The sequence below is a fragment of the Apium graveolens genome, chromosome 8, assembly GCF_009905375.1.
Source record: "Apium graveolens cultivar Ventura chromosome 8, ASM990537v1, whole genome shotgun sequence".
Classification (NCBI taxonomy): Eukaryota; Viridiplantae; Streptophyta; class Magnoliopsida; order Apiales; family Apiaceae; genus Apium; species Apium graveolens.
This window is the reverse complement of record NC_133654.1, coordinates 154,816,520-154,837,792: the sequence shown is the minus strand read 5'-3', so window position 1 is coordinate 154,837,792 and position 21,273 is coordinate 154,816,520. Positions and strand designations below refer to the sequence as shown.

The 21,273-nt window shown below is 29.9% G+C and overlaps 1 protein-coding gene and 2 long non-coding RNA genes across 3 annotated transcripts; 2 read left to right on the top strand and 1 right to left on the bottom strand.

The window, feature by feature from the left end:
- The first annotated feature begins 11,782 nt into the window (after window positions 1-11,782).
- Window positions 11,783-12,465, top strand: LOC141676625 (uncharacterized). Its single transcript, XR_012557097.1, has 3 exons — window positions 11,783-11,850; window positions 11,934-12,009; window positions 12,302-12,465. It is a non-coding gene; the product is annotated as an uncharacterized LOC141676625 (long non-coding RNA).
- A 1,160-nt stretch (window positions 12,466-13,625) lies between these two features.
- LOC141678593 (uncharacterized) lies at window positions 13,626-16,619 on the bottom strand. Its single transcript, XR_012557808.1, has 2 exons — window positions 16,379-16,619; window positions 13,626-13,863 (listed from the first exon to the last, which is right to left on the bottom strand). It is a non-coding gene; the product is annotated as an uncharacterized LOC141678593 (long non-coding RNA).
- On the top strand, window positions 14,208-15,923 carry LOC141677021 (uncharacterized). The gene is made up of 3 exons (XM_074482755.1): window positions 14,208-14,279; window positions 14,572-14,736; window positions 15,450-15,923. Exons 1-3 carry the CDS (start codon window positions 14,241-14,243, stop codon window positions 15,471-15,473), a joined length of 228 nt encoding a protein of 75 aa, XP_074338856.1. The 5' UTR covers window positions 14,208-14,240; the 3' UTR covers window positions 15,474-15,923.
- Window positions 16,620-21,273: the final 4,654 nt, after the last annotated feature.

Sequence of the window (21,273 nt, the reverse complement as noted above, 5' to 3'; positions counted from 1 at the left end):
TAATAGTTAAGGAAAAACTAAATGCAATAATGAGATTGGTAGAAAAACAAGATAATCAAGAAAATTTGAGACAAATAATAAGAGAAGAGTTAACAAGCTTATGGAATAATTCTGAAATACCTACTTTAAAAATGATACTAGACAATTTAATAAAATTAGAAGAAGGAAAACAAAAAATTATACCAGAAAAAGAAATTACAAATAAGCCAGAATTAAAAGCCATAAATGCATGGAGAAGAGTTAATGAGCCAATGATGATAGATATAAGTAGAATGAAACCTAATATATCTGAACCAATAGGAAAGGTATTAGACAATTTGGGACAACTTAGTAAAAAAGGAAAGTTCTAATGGAAACTAAAGAACAAAAAGAATATAACGTGATAACATTTTTAAAGAATCATGGAAAAGAAATTTTAGAAAGAGAAAAATATAAGTATGAACCATTAAAAAAGGAAACAAATTGTGAAAGCAAAACTGAGTTTAAGATTGATACAACTGTGATAGAATATTTAAACTCAAAATTAGAACAACAAAAGGAAGAAGTAGAAGAAATAAGAACGGAGAATAAAAAATTACGATTAAATACTAATGAAGAATGGTTAGAAAAATATAAAAAATATAAAAATAAATATAAAGAAACTAAAAAGGAACTAAAAGATGTAAAAAGAGATTTAAGACAAACAAAAAGGGAATTAAATGAAAAAACAGAAGAAAATAAAAAAGAAATAGAAATATTGAAAAAACAATTAAATAAGTTAAAAGGGAAAAAGAATACAAGTGAAGTTTCTAGTACTGTGTCTACAAATAATAAAACAAGTACTAGTGAATCAGAACAAGATAATTTAGGAAAAACAGTGAATATAATAGAAGAATATAACAGTAATTATGAAGAAAATTCTGAAATAGAAATAGAAAATAAAAATATAATAGAAGCTTTAGAAAGAATGAAAAATGTAAATGCAGTAATAAAACAAGAATCAAATAGTGACCAAGAAGATAAAGAAAATTATACTGATATAGAAACTGAAGAAATAAAAAATGAGGAGATGGATAACTACCCAGAAGAAGAAGTAACCGACCATAATATGGAAGTTATAACAAGATATAGGAACACGATACCAAAACACATACCAATAGGACAACATAATGAATTTAAAGAATTTATAGGATCAATGTCACAAGGCGTAAACTTAAATGGATACTTTTTAGACTTAGATAATGTATATGAAGAACAAGAAATTAGTAGGAGAATAACTGATTGGAATTTAGGAATGTATATAGCATTAATGAACTCCACTCATACAGATGAGTTAGAATATACTTATAACTTGATCTCAAAAACGTTAATTGGAAAGGTAGCATATTGGATAGAATCTATAGAATATCAGTTAAAAACTGAAGTACTAAGGTATGCAACGGATTGGAAATCAATGTTACAAATATTTGATATGATATTAAAAAGAGAATTTTTAGGAGAACCTTGGATAGTAGCTAGAGACCAAGTTCTAATAGAAAGAAAAATAGAAATAATAATGAATCTAAATAATATGAAATGCTGTAAAATTAATAGGTTACCAGAATATACTATAAGTTTCACTAAATTCTTTTATGAAGCTAGATTCTTACCCGAAGAAGGACATATATACCAACAATTATATTATGATCATTTACCAGAACCTTATAATACTGAAATAACCAAGGAATATAATAAGTTAGAACCTCGTGAGAATACTCTCGGTGAAAGAATAAGAGTACTAAGAGGATATCTAATGAGAAAATGTGAAGAATATAGGGTACAACAGAAGGTTAAAAAGGATAAAAAACTAGGATTAAGAGAAATATGTGGATTCACTGAAAGAAGATTAGTATTTGGATGTGAAGATAAAAAACCCTATAGGAACTATAAGAAGAGGTATAATAAGAAAAAATCATATGATAAGTACAGGAGCAAACAAAATAGAAATAATTATCCTTATAAATACAACAAATATAAGAGAAAAAGATTTAGGAAATTTAGAAATACACCAGAAAATAGGAGAAGATATAAAAATAAGAGAAAGTTTAGAAGAAAACCTTTTAAAAAGAAAGATATAAGTGAATGTAAATGTTGGAATTGTAATGAAAAAGGACATTATGCTAATAAATGTCCTAAACTGAAAGAAAAGAAAGTAAAATATATAAATACATCACAATTCATAATGGAAATAGAACAAATTAAAGAAGATGACAATAGATGGTATGAATATGAAGAGTTTTATATTAGTGAAACTGATAATGAAATAAACTTTATAAATTATGAATCATCTAGTGAAAGCAATTGGGAGGAATGGTAGCAATATACATAGAAGCAGATGTAGAATATAAAAAATATAAATTCCTAAAACAAAAAATATTTATAGATAGTGGAGCAGATCTATGTCTAGTAAAAAAGGAAGTTTTAGCTTCGTATAGATGGGAAAAATCTAATACACATAGAACTAGGGTATCAGGATTTAATGAACAAAAGAAGGAATTAGATGTAATAGCAAAAAACATGAGAATAAAGCTAAATAAAACATTATTCAGTTTACCTATTGTATATCAGAATAAGATGAAGCAATCTATATTATTAGGAAATAACTTTTTAGATTATTTTAAAACACATATAGTAACTTCAAATTCCCTATCATTACAAACTCCGTGTAATAAGTGGATAGTATTAAAAAGAATTATGCCAATAAGTACTATAAATACTATAAACAATTTAAGAATAGAAAGAAATAATAATCTACAAGAATTAACCAAAAAATATAATAATTTATTAAAATCTAACTTCGGAGAAAATCCTATGAGTTTATGGGATAAGGAAAAAATATATGCTGAAATAAAATTATTAAACCCTAATGATATAATAAGATCTAAACCTATAAGGTATAGCCCTTCAGACCAAAAAGAATTTGATAATCAAATCAATGAATTATTAAAACTAAAATTAATACAAGAAAGTAAAAGTCCACATAGTAGCCCGGCTTTCCTTGTAAGAAAACATAATGAACAAAAAAGGGGAAAAGCCCGTATGGTAATAGACTATAGAGAATTAAATAAGAAAACTATATTTGATGGATATTTCTTACCATACAAAAGAAATCTTATAAATAGACTAGGAAATAAGAAATGGTTTAGTAAATTCGATTGTAAAAGTGGATTTTGGCAAATAAAATTAACCAAAGAATCAAGGTCTTTAACAGCCTTTAGTGCTCCGCAAGGACATTATGAATGGATAGTATTACCCTTTGGATTAAAAAATGCGCCACAAATATTTCAACGAAGAATGGACCAAATCTTTAGAAAATTAAAAGATTTCTGTATAGTATATGTAGACGATATATTAATATATAGTGAAACTTTAGAAGAGCATATAAAACATTTAGAGCAATTTATAAAAACAATAGACCAGCATGGAATATTACTTTCTGAAAAGAAATCTGAAATATTTAAGAATAAGATAGAATATTTAGGATACAAAATAGATAAAGAAGGTATACAATTACAAGACCATATAGTAACAAAGATTGTAAATTTTAAGGACAAATTAGAAAATAAAAAAGAGGTACAACAATTTTTAGGAATAATAAATTATGCCTCAGATCATATTAAAGACTTACCTAAATTAAGAAAACCATTACAGGAACTAACAAAAAATAAACCTTTTGGATGGACAAAAGAACATGAAAACTGTATAAAAATTCTTAAGGAAAAGGTAAAAGATTTACCAAAACATAGAATACCCATAGAAACAGATCATTTAGAATTATATACTGATGCTAGTGATATAGGATGGGGAGCAGTCCTAATAGCATATGAGAAGGATGACATAGATAAAGAAAATACACATATATGTGGATATGCAGGAGGAACTTGGAAACCTAATGAATCAAACTACCACATAAATGAAAAAGAACTATTAGCTGTAAAATATGGGATTAAAAAGTTTCATTATCATTTGTTACCTGTTAAATTTGTAGTAAGAACAGATAATACTCAAGTGAAAGCTTTTATTACTAATAAAATAGAATTATTACCAGAATTAAATAAAAGAAGAAAATGGCAATCTTTTTTCTGTTGTTATGATTTTGTAATAAAAAATATATCAGGAACAAAAAATGTGTTAGCTGACTATCTTAGCAGAGAAAATAAACAATGAAAATAGAATATACAAGAAGACAAGCTCAACCATGGAAAATCAAATCAGGATCTTTAATAATATGGACTACTACTTCAGAAGCTGTAGAATTTATAAAAAATTTTGCTCTCGAAGGATTAGATGAAAATAACACAGAAAAACTAGAAGAAGCATATAAAGGATTTCTAGAAATAGAAAAACACATTGGTTATTATTTCGCTCCTAACAGAAGGAATATTGATGAATTATTAATATCAATTATCAGAAAAGAAAGATTTATAGAAAAACTATGAATATACAAGAAAAATTAAGGAATAAGAAAGGAAAGTTAAAAAAGATACAGAGTATGTTAGAAAGCGAAATAGATTCACAAATAAAATATTTAGAATATAAGGAAAGACAAACAAAGTTAGAAAATGATATTAAGAAATTAGAAGAACAGAGTAAAAATACTAGTAAATATTGGATAGATGTTGGAAATGGTTGGAAGAAGCGAATCAACAAATAATAAAATGTCAGACTCAGAATTTATAAAAAATTTATGGGAAGAAATAATAGTTAAGGAAAAACTAAATGCAATAATGAGATTGGTAGAAAAACAAGATAATCAAGAAAATTTGAGACAAATAATAAGAGAAGAGTTAACAAGCTTATGGAATAATTCTGAAATACCTACTTTAAAAATGATACTAGACAAGTTAATAAAATTAGAAGAAGGAAAACAAAAAATTATACCAGAAAAAGAAATTACAAATAAGCCAGAATTAAAAGCCATAAATGCATGGAGAAGAGTTAATGAGCCAATGATGATAGATATAAGTAGAATGAAACCTAATATATCTGAACCAATAGGAAAGGTATTAGACAATTTGGGACAACTTAGTAAAAAAGGAAAGTTCTAATGGAAACTAAAGAACAAAAAGAATATAACGTGATAACATTTTTAAAGAATCATGGAAAAGAAATTTTAGAAAGAGAAAAATATAAGTATGAACCATTAAAAAAGGAAACAAATTGTGAAAGCAAAACTGAGTTTAAGATTGATACAACTGTGATAGAATATTTAAAGTCAAAATTAGAACAACAAAAGGAAGAAGTAGAAGAAATAAGAACGGAGAATAAAAAATTACGATTAAATACTAATGAAGAATGGTTAGAAAAATATAAAAAATATAAAAATAAATATAAAGAAACTAAAAAGGAACTAAAAGATGTAAAAAGAGATTTAAGACAAACAAAAAGGGAATTAAATGAAAAAACAGAAGAAAATAAAAAAGAAATAGAAATATTGAAAAAACAATTAAATAAGTTAAAAGGGAAAAAGAATACAAGTGAAGTTTCTAGTACTGTGTCTACAAATAATAAAACAAGTACTAGTGAATCAGAACAAGATAATTTAGGAAAAACAGTGAATATAATAGAAGAATATAACAGTAATTATGAAGAAAATTCTGAAATAGAAATAGAAAATAAAAATATAATAGAAGCTTTAGAAAGAATGAAAAATGTAAATGCAGTAATAAAACAAGAATCAAATAGTGACCAAGAAGATAAAGAAAATTATACTGATATAGAAACTGAAGAAATAAAAAATGAGGAGATGGATAACTACCCAGAAGAAGAAGTAACCGACCATAATATGGAAGTTATAACAAGATATAGGAACACGATACCAAAACACATACCAATAGGACAACATAATGAATTTAAAGAATTTATAGGATCAATGTCACAAGGCGTAAACTTAAATGGATACTTTTTAGACTTAGATAATGTATATGAAGAACAAGAAATTAGTAGGAGAATAACTGATTGGAATTTAGGAATGTATATAGCATTAATGAACTCCACTCATACAGATGAGTTAGAATATACTTATAACTTGATCTCAAAAACGTTAATTGGAAAGGTAGCATATTGGATAGAATCTATAGAATATCAGTTAAAAACTGAAGTACTAAGGTATGCAACGGATTGGAAATCAATGTTACAAATATTTGATATGATATTAAAAAGAGAATTTTTAGGAGAACCTTGGATAGTAGCTAGAGACCAAGTTCTAATAGAAAGAAAAATAGAAATAATAATGAATCTAAATAATATGAAATGCTGTAAAATTAATAGGTTACCAGAATATACTATAAGTTTCACTAAATTCTTTTATGAAGCTAGATTCTTACCCGAAGAAGGACATATATACCAACAATTATATTATGATCATTTACCAGAACCTTATAATACTGAAATAACCAAGGAATATAATAAGTTAGAACCTCGTGAGAATACTCTCGGTGAAAGAATAAGAGTACTAAGAGGATATCTAATGAGAAAATGTGAAGAATATAGGGTACAACAGAAGGTTAAAAAGGATAAAAAACTAGGATTAAGAGAAATATGTGGATTCACTGAAAGAAGATTAGTATTTGGATGTGAAGATAAAAAACCCTATAGGAACTATAAGAAGAGGTATAATAAGAAAAAATCATATGATAAGTACAGGAGCAAACAAAATAGAAATAATTATCCTTATAAATACAACAAATATAAGAGAAAAAGATTTAGGAAATTTAGAAATACACCAGAAAATAGGAGAAGATATAAAAATAAGAGAAAGTTTAGAAGAAAACCTTTTAAAAAGAAAGATATAAGTGAATGTAAATGTTGGAATTGTAATGAAAAAGGACATTATGCTAATAAATGTCCTAAACTGAAAGAAAAGAAAGTAAAATATATAAATACATCACAATTCATAATGGAAATAGAACAAATTAAAGAAGATGACAATAGATGGTATGAATATGAAGAGTTTTATATTAGTGAAACTGATAATGAAATAAACTTTATAAATTATGAATCATCTAGTGAAAGCAATTGGGAGGAATGGTAGCAATATACATAGAAGCAGATGTAGAATATAAAAAATATAAATTCCTAAAACAAAAAATATTTATAGATAGTGGAGCAGATCTATGTCTAGTAAAAAAGGAAGTTTTAGCTTCGTATAGATGGGAAAAATCTAATACACATAGAACTAGGGTATCAGGATTTAATGAACAAAAGAAGGAATTAGATGTAATAGCAAAAAACATGAGAATAAAGCTAAATAAAACATTATTCAGTTTACCTATTGTATATCAGAATAAGATGAAGCAATCTATATTATTAGGAAATAACTTTTTAGATTATTTTAAAACACATATAGTAACTTCAAATTCCCTATCATTACAAACTCCGTGTAATAAGTGGATAGTATTAAAAAGAATTATGCCAATAAGTACTATAAATACTATAAACAATTTAAGAATAGAAAGAAATAATAATCTACAAGAATTAACCAAAAAATATAATAATTTATTAAAATCTAACTTCGGAGAAAATCCTATGAGTTTATGGGATAAGGAAAAAATATATGCTGAAATAAAATTATTAAACCCTAATGATATAATAAGATCTAAACCTATAAGGTATAGCCCTTCAGACCAAAAAGAATTTGATAATCAAATCAATGAATTATTAAAACTAAAATTAATACAAGAAAGTAAAAGTCCACATAGTAGCCCGGCTTTCCTTGTAAGAAAACATAATGAACAAAAAAGGGGAAAAGCCCGTATGGTAATAGACTATAGAGAATTAAATAAGAAAACTATATTTGATGGATATTTCTTACCATACAAAAGAAATCTTATAAATAGACTAGGAAATAAGAAATGGTTTAGTAAATTCGATTGTAAAAGTGGATTTTGGCAAATAAAATTAACCAAAGAATCAAGGTCTTTAACAGCCTTTAGTGCTCCGCAAGGACATTATGAATGGATAGTATTACCCTTTGGATTAAAAAATGCGCCACAAATATTTCAACGAAGAATGGACCAAATCTTTAGAAAATTAAAAGATTTCTGTATAGTATATGTAGACGATATATTAATATATAGTGAAACTTTAGAAGAGCATATAAAACATTTAGAGCAATTTATAAAAACAATAGACCAGCATGGAATATTACTTTCTGAAAAGAAATCTGAAATATTTAAGAATAAGATAGAATATTTAGGATACAAAATAGATAAAGAAGGTATACAATTACAAGACCATATAGTAACAAAGATTGTAAATTTTAAGGACAAATTAGAAAATAAAAAAGAGGTACAACAATTTTTAGGAATAATAAATTATGCCTCAGATCATATTAAAGACTTACCTAAATTAAGAAAACCATTACAGGAACTAACAAAAAATAAACCTTTTGGATGGACAAAAGAACATGAAAACTGTATAAAAATTCTTAAGGAAAAGGTAAAAGATTTACCAAAACATAGAATACCCATAGAAACAGATCATTTAGAATTATATACTGATGCTAGTGATATAGGATGGGGAGCAGTCCTAATAGCATATGAGAAGGATGACATAGATAAAGAAAATACACATATATGTGGATATGCAGGAGGAACTTGGAAACCTAATGAATCAAACTACCACATAAATGAAAAAGAACTATTAGCTGTAAAATATGGGATTAAAAAGTTTCATTATCATTTGTTACCTGTTAAATTTGTAGTAAGAACAGATAATACTCAAGTGAAAGCTTTTATTACTAATAAAATAGAATTATTACCAGAATTAAATAAAAGAAGAAAATGGCAATCTTTTTTCTGTTGTTATGATTTTGTAATAAAAAATATATCAGGAACAAAAAATATGTTAGCTGACTATCTTAGCAGAGAAAATAAACAATGAAAATAGAATATACAAGAAGACAAGCTCAACCATGGAAAATCAAATCAGGATCTTTAATAATATGGACTACTACTTCAGAAGCTGTAGAATTTATAAAAAATTTTGCTCTCGAAGGATTAGATGAAAATAACACAGAAAAACTAGAAGAAGCATATAAAGGATTTCTAGAAATAGAAAAACACATTGGTTATTATTTCGCTCCTAACAGAAGGAATATTGATGAATTATTAATATCAATTATCAGAAAATTAAATACCATTGAATGTCATGCATTTTGTTTTTGTAAAGGGAAAATTTAATTGTTTGTTGTTCTTAGCAGGATAACAAAAGATGGAAAATTTTGAGAAATATATCACTGATGTTACATCCCATATATCAACCAATAATGAAAAAATCACCAAACTCCAAAAGGAGATAGAAACCCTGGTTCAGGAGAACCAACATTTTCTGAAACAAATTATGGAAGCTGTAAAAGACAAAACAACTCTACAAGCTTCAGTTGCAATCCCTACAATAAAACCTATGACATTTTCATCAAAGCTTGTAACCATGCCATCACCTTCAACCAGCATATCAACTACTCTGTCAAATTTATCAATGAGTGATAAGCTGAAATACTCACCTGAGACAGTGAAAACATACGAGCAAATGATGAAATATTATGATTATAAATCTAACCCTGATATTTGCAGACTGACAAAATCTACAAAATATCCCAGATACATTTGTTGTGAAAATGCAAAACCTGACATAGTATATAACCTGTTTATACATGGTTTTGTTGACAAGATCTTAACAAATGAAACCATGTATTGTATATCAAAGCTACCAAGTACAATTGTCAAATCCGTGGAAGCTATGATACGGGAAATGGGAACAGGCTCATACGGAATACAAGTTTTTGATGCATCAACCGATCTAGTTGGAAAACCCATAATAATATGTCAACTATTTAAACTAGGAAGGAATATGACAGATATTGTGGGAGAAACCAAAAGCTTGAAATTACCAAATCCTTGTGATATCAACAAATTTCAGGAATGGTTATGTGAAAAACGAGCTATTGGACTAGCTACCCTCAGGTCCAAAATACAAGATATACTACGAGCTCGGAAAGCTATAATCATTTCTGAAAGCCATGGTGGAGGTTTCACCGAAAGTATAATAACTTTATATTATGATAATATTATACAAAATTCAGGTACTAATGCATTAGAAATGATGCTTGATAAAATAGAAAACCTGAAATATAATCATGCAAAACATACTACTGAATATTATCAAAGGATAACAGGTCCTCGAAAAAGACCTATTATCAGTCTAAGAAATGATGACAAAGGGATGAATTCTGATCCCTTTGCATAATACAAAAATGGTGTAATACACCAGAATATTGCAAATTGAATGGTGAAAACCAAAAAAGTTATATTACCAGGAGATTCCAAAAATATCATGGCAGACAAAGATGAAGAAAGAAGAAAAGAAAAAGCAGATTCCCTGGAAAAAGACGACAAATCCTGCAAGATATCATGGCAGACACAAAAGATAAAGATGAAGAAAATATGAAGAGATGACAAAAGAAGAAATGGCAGACAAAGAAAAGAAAAGATTCCTGAATTATTAGTAATTATGTAAAAGAAACCGGTTATCCCGGTAATTTGTAACCATATAGAAAGACTACTATAAATAAGTCTATACATGAAATGGAAAAGATATCTGAAAATTTCTGAAGTTCAATTCTCTCTCTCTCAATATGTCTGGCTAAAACTTCTTCAATCTCTATAAACTCTGCTAGGAATATATCATAATAATAGAAACAGATTATTTTATAATGTATTGTATACAATCAGAATTGGTTCAGAAAAATAATATCTTGACGAATAGCGATATGGAAGAGACCGTGTGAGGACTCCTGCATCCAGCCAAAGAATATCCAAAGGAGCTTGGAGAGCGTTGTGGATAACAGGGCAAGGGTGAGTTGAGACTTCCGGTGACCAGAAAGCTATTGTAAGAGGTAAAAATTCTGATTCAAATCTGATTGTATGTGATAACATTATAAAATAATGTTTTCTAAGATTATGATGTATAATTAGTATGAGGTTATAGAGATAATTTCATTTAAAATAATGAATTTGTTTTTGTCTATTGCTGATTACATGCAAAAAATAACCATATTAATTAATATGAAACCTACCCTCGCCTTCCCTCTTTAGGGTTGTGTAGATCTTTAAACATATATAAATATTAGTTAAACCAGACAGAAATTGGCAGAAATTGGGAATTTACATATTTTTGTTCTGTCGATTTATTTTACAATCAAAATTATATCATTTTTTACTCCCCTAAATTTTTTTCCCTCGTCCGCCACTGCACCCGGAGTATGATTTATAAATGTTTCACCTTGTAGAAAAACACAACTTTTGTTGGCTCAATACACTATTAATAAATAATAGCTAGAGCATAGTATTTTGGAAGGTATGTCTACTATCTTACTGATTCTTGAATCTTGACTACTCATAGTGGCTAAATAAGATGAGAGCTTACTTATATTATCTTTGTACCTCTAGGTGTCTCTGGTGGGTCAGATAGTATGGCTTTATGTGTATTGGCTGCTGATGGGAAAAAAGCAGGCCTTAGTTCTGCTACTAAGAATAGTAAAGAGCTCATAGATGGAATGTTGGCAATAATTGTTGACCATGGACTACGAGCTGAGAGTGAAACTGAGGCAAACCTCGTGCAACGTCGAGTTCTGAACATGGGTATGACCGATTTTTTGTTTAAGTAGTCATTTGTGGAATACTCTTACAAAGCCTAGTCTATTTCGATTTTATATGTTAATGGATGGTTAATTAGGCTCTTTATAGGAATCATGTGTGAAATTGTCCGTGCTGATTGGGAAAATGGAAAGCCCAAACAGGGTCACGTGCAAGAAGCAGCTCGTGCAGTTAGGTGATATTGCGAAGTCTAGGACCCTTCCCGAATTTTTTTTCTTTGGTTCTTAGTTTTCTCCTTTCATTAATTTTTTGTATCAGGTACCAGCAATTTCAAAGAATTTGTAATCAGTACCAAATGAACGTGTTACTACTTGCACATCATGCAGATGATCAGGTCTGATGCCATGATTTTTTTATGCTTTTGGTGTTTATAACTTTTAGTATCCGTGTATATTTTGCGGGGTCCAAAAAATTATTTGACAAAACTGTGTTTAGTGAAATCAGTTAAAAACTTTTTTGCAAATCATATATGTTTCTTTATCAATAAGATGTTTCCATCTGATGTAAAGTATTAATTTTCTAATCACTGTATTTTTAATAGAACTAGACCTGTGTTATGAAGTCAGAGAGTTGAGATGTAATTATGCGAATGTATTAAGTAACATGCATATTGATTAATGATGCAGGCAGAGTTGTTTATTCTTAGGCTATCTCGTAATAGTGGTGTCCTTGGACTTGCTGGAATCGCATTTACGTCCCAAGTGTTCAACACAAATTTGAATTCCAGTATTGGAGGCGCAAATAACATATTACTGGTTAGACCATTTCTGGAGTTTATGAAAGATGACATGTACAAGGTAATCACCTTTCATGGTCCTTAAAACTTTAAATGATCTAAGCTTATGATAGAATAATTGGGTGTACTTACATTTCTTTTAACTAGGAGAAAAAACCGCGCTTTGCGCGGTCCGAATATTCATTTTACATATTTTTGAAAGAATACATACAAAATATGTGACGGCTTGAAAATTATTTTCAGTACAATCATGTTTTAAACTATTTTGTTAAAACAAAATAGTTTCCATTTTTTTATAAAATAAGTCGTATTTCCATTTTTCCATTACTTGTTTTATAATGTTCTTGTAGTTATATATTTCAAACAACAGCTTCCGAAAATTTTATTTTGATAAAAAAAAAAATCAAAACGAATTTCTAGCAAAACAAACAAGATTAATATAGATCATGCAAGTTGGGTTTAAGAAATTCGAATTTAAATACTTTCTATCAAACTAATGCAACTTTGATCGATAATTAATAACTACTATTAATTGAAAAAAATGTCATTGAAATATATATATATATATATATATCTAATTTTTTTCATTTAATTTAAATTCTGAATTAGCGAGTATGTAAATTAATTAATAATAAGTTCTCAGCTGATTTCCGGAAAGAACTTGTAACCTATAATTTTGTATTTTTCAATGAAGTAATCCGATTTTCCCTTTGTTCTTGATTTTTTTTTCTTTTGAGTTTTAAACTTCATAACTAAATGCTCATGCATTGGGACCAGAGTATTAAGTCTCATTTTATAATAAGAATCCTCGGTTGACTTTTACGGTTTTATAATTTGTTGAGGTTCAATTTTAAAATCAACTACATTGTTAACTTAATATTTTACTTAAAAAAACCTTTTTTATGACATAAAATTATTTCCCTGTCATAAGTATAATTTTTTATCTCAAAATTTCAGATGTTTGGAAAAAAAGTTAAAAAAGACGTCAAACAATTTGGAGTACAATTAAACTACAAATTTAAATCAAAATTATTTCTTCTTTCTATTTTTTTGGTTTTGAACACGATCCTGTTTTAGTCTTTTTTCCCATGTTCACCGTTGGATCACTTACAACAATTACAACAAATAAAAACTTAGATGATATTATAAATACACGCCAAAAGAAATAAGTATGCCCAAAATTACACTTAATCTGATAAATCTCTGTACTGTACTAATGATAAACTAATTTATTAATTAGAATTCCCGTAACTTTAAACCAACTCATTCTGGTAAATTTTCAAGTTTCCGTAAATACAAAAAATATTTGATAAATATGTATTATATGATATCAATATAAATCTTTCAAACCTGAAATAAACTTTGTCGCGTGAAGCTTAAATTCTTGTGCCAATAATTCACATAATCTTCAAATTGCAGGTTAGTCGTACCTTCTTACGTCCCTGCCTGCAACTATCATAACCATTGCACATCAGAAATGTGGGTATACATAGAAATGAGCATATACAGGATTGAAGGATGAAAAGTTGCAAACTATACATGCTATAAATTATAAGACATATAAATTAAAATGCTAGATAAGTTTAACAACGTTACGATACATGATCTTTAGATTTAAGATGTCATGTATGAGAAAACTTCATGCTTGGTTAATGCTATCAGACATGAGAAGGGTCTGCCATTCAATTTAAAAAAGAAGCAGAGAGGATTTAAAAAAAAAAGATACGGCTTGATAACATAAAAAGGACCACTTGGTTCTTAGTTTTCTCCTTCCATTAATTTTTTGTATCAGGTACCAGCAATTTCAAAGAATTTGTAATCAGTACCAAATGAACGTGTTACTACTTGCACATCATGCAGATGATCAGGTCTGATACCATGATTTTTTTATGCTTTTGGCGTTTATAAATTTTAGTATCCGTGTATATTTTGCGGGGTCCAAAAAATTATTTGACAGAACTGTGTTTAGTGAAATCAGTTAAAAACTTTTTTGCAAATCATATATGTTTCTTTATCAATAAGATGTTTCCATCTGATGTAAAGTATTAATTTTCTAATCACTGTATTTTTAATAGAACTAGACCTATATTATGAAGTCAGAGAGTTGAGATGTAATTATTCGAATGTATTAAGTAACATGTATATTGATTAATGATGCAGGCAGAGTTGTTTATTCTCAGGCTATCTCGTAATAGTGGTGTCCTTGGACTTGCTGGAATGGCATTTACGTCCCAAGTGTTCAACACAAATTTGAATTCCAGTGTTGGAGGCGCAAATAACATGGTTAGACAATTTCTGGAGTTTACGAAAGATGACATGTACAAGGTAATCACCTTTCATGGTCCTTAAAACTTTAAATGATCTAAGCTTATGATAGAATAATTGGGTGTACTTACATTTCTTTAAATGGTTTATAAAATCAGAAGCTTTCTGGAATTGTGATTTTAGTATTAATAACTAAAATTTTTAATCAATTAAACTATTTATCTTACTGCATTTTTTACATAAAAAATCATAGCTATTTTTTATTATTAATGCGCTAATAATTAAAAAAATGTTAATCAAGCCAAATATATGTTTATATATATGTAATCATAGTTAATCATAAAATTTCTAAAAATTTATTTATATATTTTTTAAAATTTTTAAAAATTATATTGAGTAAAATTTGAAACATTTGACATTAATATTATTTTTATAATTTTAAATTCTAACTTTTATTTATTTTTATAATTTTTAAATTTTTAATATTTAAATGATATGCTGAATTCCAATTTTATCCCTAAAAATGTAAACATTTTTTAACAAAAAATTGTCAAAGAGGTGCATGATATATTTGATATTGAAATTCAAGGGTTGCAAACTGTTATTTACAAAGTAAGTATAGAAATTTGTTTTCGAATGAAAGGTGGAGGTTGCAAAATGCAAGTAACCCAAATTTATTTACCAAGATATTTTTAGAGGGAAACTGTAGTGATGTTGTAATGTTGTCTCGCATTTCTTGGAAGTTATAAAACAGGATTATGCTTATAATGCAGATTTGCCAAGGGGGTAATAAGTAATGGGTAGAAGATCCTACAAATCAAAGTCAAGTGTATGTCCGTAATCGGATCCGAAAGTCATTGACGAACTTTTCATCATGTGAGTTGCATGATAGATCATAAAGCTTAATAAACTGGATTTCAACAAAGTATCATATAGTAGTATTATTTTATGATTTAAATTATTTTAGCTTATCCATATGCTAAACTAGTTTGATATCATGTTAATTTTTGTTGGCATATCATCAATGGGCTAATGGCATAATCTGAACCAGATGTAGGATGCTTTGTAATGGAGAATTTACCTAACTGTGATTTAGTGTAGGGTGAAGGGCCTGTTTACTCATTTTTTAATAGACAGTTATCAAAATACCCACGCGGAGAGAAGGGTGCCCTAATTGTCCATCCTTCCATGTGCAAATTTGGAACACATGTACCGTAATTTGCGGTTTAAGAACTTAACTCAAATCTTATCATAGTGTGAGAGCTTCCAGTTCTCCTGGACATCCAAACTTAAGCACTAAAAAGTTTAGCTAATGAAGCTACAACACATAGAAATGTGAAGTGTAAACATCAAATAGATATTTATAATAACCGCGCAAATGTATACATATAATTTAGCTTCTCTATCTGTTAATATATGACCACATTACATACAATAATTTAACTTATTTTCTCACAGTCATATTACCAAACAGTTGTTGTGCAATATAATCTGCTACAACTATATCACTAAATTATGCAATTTCATTTGATCTACAGTTATCTCTAACACCTAAATCAATGTTTAACAATAATCTTCCAACAAAGAATCAATACAATTAACAATTATTACCCCAAAATAAACAGAGATTACCAAACCCTAAATTATACATTTCTGGAGAAAAACAATGAACAAGGATGAAGATAGATACTCATGAACTTACATCGATTAGTTGGTACATGATAGTTGAATGAAAACCAATAGTAGTAGCAATCACGGTCGCACTAAAGAGAATGAAGCTCGAATGGGTTAACCGAGTGAAAGTAAGTCCCGATAGTTATGTGATTTTTGAGTTTTATTTGATAATTCTAAGGATACGCCACTGTAATTAACTTATCAAATGGGTAAAAAGGGTGGCGTCAATAAAGAATGGGTAAATCAGACAGTCCGCCACAAAATTATGTTTATTTTAGGCAATTTTTCAATTTTTTTGCCGGGTTTACGAAATTATTATTTTACTCATATATTTGGCTAAATTTTTCATTTTTTATAATAAAGGGTTTCGGATGAGTTTATCATTCATGCTCCATTTTGCAATCGAGTTTTTAAGTGCATATGTAAATACTTTTAAATTTTCTCCTCATGTTATTGTAATTTATTTATTATTAACCGGGCTTATAGAATTGGAAAAGAAGATGTATTATATATAAAGTACATTACTTTAAGAATTTTATAATAAAACAACCAAAACATATATTTTTGTCTTTTTGTCTATTGGCAGGTAAGTATATCATGTGACATTGTTTATATAAAGTACTAAAGAATTCTTATTACTAAGAGCATCTCCAACCACGTTAGCTAAAATGATTAGCCAAATTATCATTATCTATAATTTTGTTAAACATGCAAGCATATGTTCTTTAATATTAAAAAATATTATTTTCACCTATTTTTCAGATACTCAAATACATATTTTAAATGATAAAATAAATTTATTTAATACTTAATCTAATAAAAGTGTAAATAAAATATAAATGTAATGAAAAATGTTGAATATAATTATAATTTAATAAATATTAAAACTCAAAATATATAACACGTTTAAATATGAAAAAATAATAATGAATAAAATCTATTATATATTATAAAATGTATAGTTCTATTATATTTTATCATATTGGATTTATTACTATTTTTATAAATATGCAATTGTATGTCAAAATAATTAATAAATTTGGTTAATAAGAAAATAATATTTTTATAATTAATATTATATAAGCTAAAAATATTAAATATAAAATAAGAATTTTTATTCATATATATTAAATGTAATATTAATATAAATATAAATATGTATGTATGTATAGTTATATATTTAAATATGTCAGAAAGCTGACGTGGATGTTATGTGAATATTTTAGCTAATGACTAAAGGATCAACAAATATAGAAGATGTGATAGATGATATCTATAATTATTACTAACAGGTCTCATGGTTGGAGTGATATTATTTTTACCTAATATGTATATTAGGATGACACCTAGACATTTTAGCTAGCAGGTGAACACGGTTGGAGTTGCTCTAACTAAATTAAATATGCATAAATTGCTATACTTCCGGATTATCATATATTTACTATTGTATGTAATCTACATTAGTACTCCCTCCGTCCCACTATGATGTTTACGTTACTTTTCGGCACGCTTTTCAATACTCGTTTAAAGTATAGTTTCATAATTTTTTAAAAAAAAATTTTTGAATAAAAGATTTATGTTTAAACTTTTATTCAAATTTGTTTTTGAAAAAATATTATGAAATTATACTTTATAGAAGTCTCAAAATGCGTGCCGAATAATAACGTTAACCTCACAGTGGGACGGAGGGAGTAGTAAATTTGTTAATATCTCACAAGTTGAATTGAATTATTTATCTACTAAATGTTAAATTGAATCAGGATGGCTATGTAAAATATGTATTGTTATGTTTTTCAAAATAAGTGTGTCAATTTTCTAAATTTCTTTAGTTAATGTAAACTGTTTCTTATATTATTTTTATGGACACACCTATACATGCAATTCATTTGAGAGATGTAGAATGTTCTTGGCTCGGTTCAATTCTTGACAATTGGACATTGATAACTCCCGGTGGCGGGGCGCTCCTTCGACATCGTGCCTGGATCCTTCGCCGCTGTGGGGGTGTAGCTGTGGTGGGGCTCCTACAAAATAACACCGGAAGGGGGGTTTGAGTCTCGCGGCACCTCCGGCGTGAGAGTAAGAACTCGCTTTTGGGAAAGATGAAGATAGATATGAATACAGGGTGGTTGTGTGTGTATATGAGTGTGAGGGAGTGATTAACCCTAAAATCTTACCTTCTTGGGCTATTTATAGCCCAAGGGTAGGGTTTAGGGGTTGGTACCTTTGAATCGTAGCCATCGGTTCTGAGAGCGGAGGACACCCGGTTGGAGCGGATGCTTTACACGTGTCAGCGCGAGACTGGACGAGGAATGTTCTGAGGATCCTCTGACACATGCCCTGATTATTCCCATGATTGATGGGTGATAGTTGTCCCTATCATGTGCTTGGACCAGTGTCTCACGTGCTGGGATTTCTCAAGGTTGTTCTTGCGGGACTGGGTCAGTTAGGACTGGCAGTGTTCGGGAGTGGACTGATTTAGGATACAGGACTAGTCCTTCCAAGAGCTGTATGGAGTTAGGAATCGAGGACTAGTCTTCCCAGGAGCTGCATGGAGTTAGGAGTCCAGGACTAGCCCTTACAGGAGCTGTATGGAGTTAGGAGTCTAAGACTAGTCCTTTCAGGAGCTATATGTACTACCATGTGCCCTTTCTCCCTTATGCAGATTTTCTGGACGGGGGAGTAAATTTTGGCTTGTTTGAAGAACGTGAGCTTTTGATTGTTGTCTTTTAGAAGAATTTGAGCATTTCTTTCCCCTCGGTCTGGATTGCATTGAGTTCAACCAATCCGGACTAAAGTTGGTTGTCTTTAGAAGAATTTGAGCTTTTCTTGCCCCACGGTCCGGATTGCGTTGAGTTCAGACAATCCGGACTAAAGTTGGTTGTCTTTAGAAGAATTTGAGCTTTTCTTGCCGCCCAGTCCGGATTACGTTGAGTTCAGCCAATTCGGACTAAAGTTGGTTGTCTTTTAGAAGAATTTGAGTTTTTCTTGCCCCCGGTTCGGATTGCGTTGAGTTCAACCAATCCGGACTAAAGTTGGTTGTCTTTAGAAGAATTTGAGTTTTTCTTGACCCCCGGTCCGGATTACGTTGAGTTCAGCCAATCCGGACTAAAGTTGGTTGTCTTTAGAAGAATTTGAGCTTTTCTAGCCCATAGTCCGGATTGCGTTGAGTTCAGCCAATCAGGACTAAAGTTGGTTGTCTTTAGAAGAATTTGAGCTTTTCTTTTCCCCCAGTCCGGATGGCGTTGAGTTCAGCCAATCCAGACTAAAATTGGTTGTCTTTAGAAGAATTTGAGCTTTTTTTATCCTCCAGTCCGGATTGCGTTGACTTCAGTTGTCCGGACCTGGAAGTTGAAACGGTTTTTGGGATCCCCCCACAATGATTTGAATTTTAACAGCTGTAAGAATTGTGGATAGACGTGCCTCATCATTATCTGTATTAATTACTTTTTTGATGGACGATCTAGATTTTGCCACGTAGCGTGGGTTGTTGGGATTAACCGTGCCTATAAAAGGCACTCCCCCCCTTCTCTTTCTTTTTTACCTTCTCTTCTTTCTCTTCTGGCTTTTTTCTCCTTATTTCTCTGAAGCTTTTCTGGAGTTTGTCCACGGGAGAACTTGAAGGTTTCTGTCCGTTGCTCGGTCGTCCCGGAATTCTCCATATTCCTTGTCTTTGTAAGTTTCTATTTCTTTCTTTTAGTTTGCTGTCCAATTGGGTTTTGTTTTTTGCTATAGTGCTTGTGTGTTGTTGTATTTGGTTTATGGTTGAATGCTTGTGTATATATCTGGATGTCTATTTGTTTTTGTCATATTTTGGTGTTTGATTTTGGTTAATAGTATTTCTAGAATTAGGGTTTTTGTTTGGGTCCGGACCTAGTTGCTTAGTCTGGACTGATATTTTTTTGTTATTCGGTTTTTCCTGTTTTTGTGTTAATTTGACCTTTGTGTTCGAAGTAATAGGCTAGTTCTAGGGGTTTGTAGTCCGGAGTGGTTACTTTGTTTTTGGTGTTTGTTTTGGATTTTGAGCTTCGGGTCTCCGGACTGTTTGCTTTTAACTTTAAATAAAATTGAAAATAGGATAGTCCGGACCATGTAGCTTTCAAGATAAATAAACTGTAGGGATTTAGACTAACCTTTATCACTTGTTTTAGGTTTATGGTCCGGACTAAAGCTCGCGCAAAGGCCTACATTACTTGTTATCCGGGGCCGTCTAGTTCGGATTTAGAGTCTTCTAGTGATTCTGAGCGGATTGAGATGGGGAAGAAAGCGTCGACCTCTGACTCTGAAGCGATAACTAAGCTGTGTGTGGCTAGGATTTCATCTAGAAAGGTGCCTTGCACTCCGGAGGGCTTATGGGTGGATACACCCAGTAATTTCGTCACCAAGAGTGATGAGATAGAGAATAGTTTTTATTATAGAAGTATTAGGTCCGGGTATGCGAGGTAGCCTCATGCGGGTCCGGGACCTTACAATAAGGAAGAACTCGACAGAAAGTTTGCGGATAGTATAGTGGCCAAGAAACATTATGAGCTGAAGGATGAGTATGCTGTTTTAGATCATGCGGCGTATGACTCGTCAGTCCGGGATGCTTTTCAGTTGGACCGCCGGATTGAGTGGAGGTGGCCGGAGCCCGATGAGCGGATTTATCACAGACCGGACAATGGATTCGTTCCTGTATGGTTGGAGCATCTTCGCTCCGTATGGAATCCATATTGGCATCTCTTTTTGAAGTATCTCTGCAAGTATGAATACAAGTTATCTCCCATGCAGATAACTCTGAATGGGATAAAGTGGATGACCTGGTTTATTACTTCCTGCAACCAGTTCAAAGTGCAGCCCACCTTTAAGTTATGGCATCATATCTTCCACCTGGTCCGGTCCAGCTAGATGCCTCTGTATGAGATTCGGTTCCGGGCTCCGGAGTGT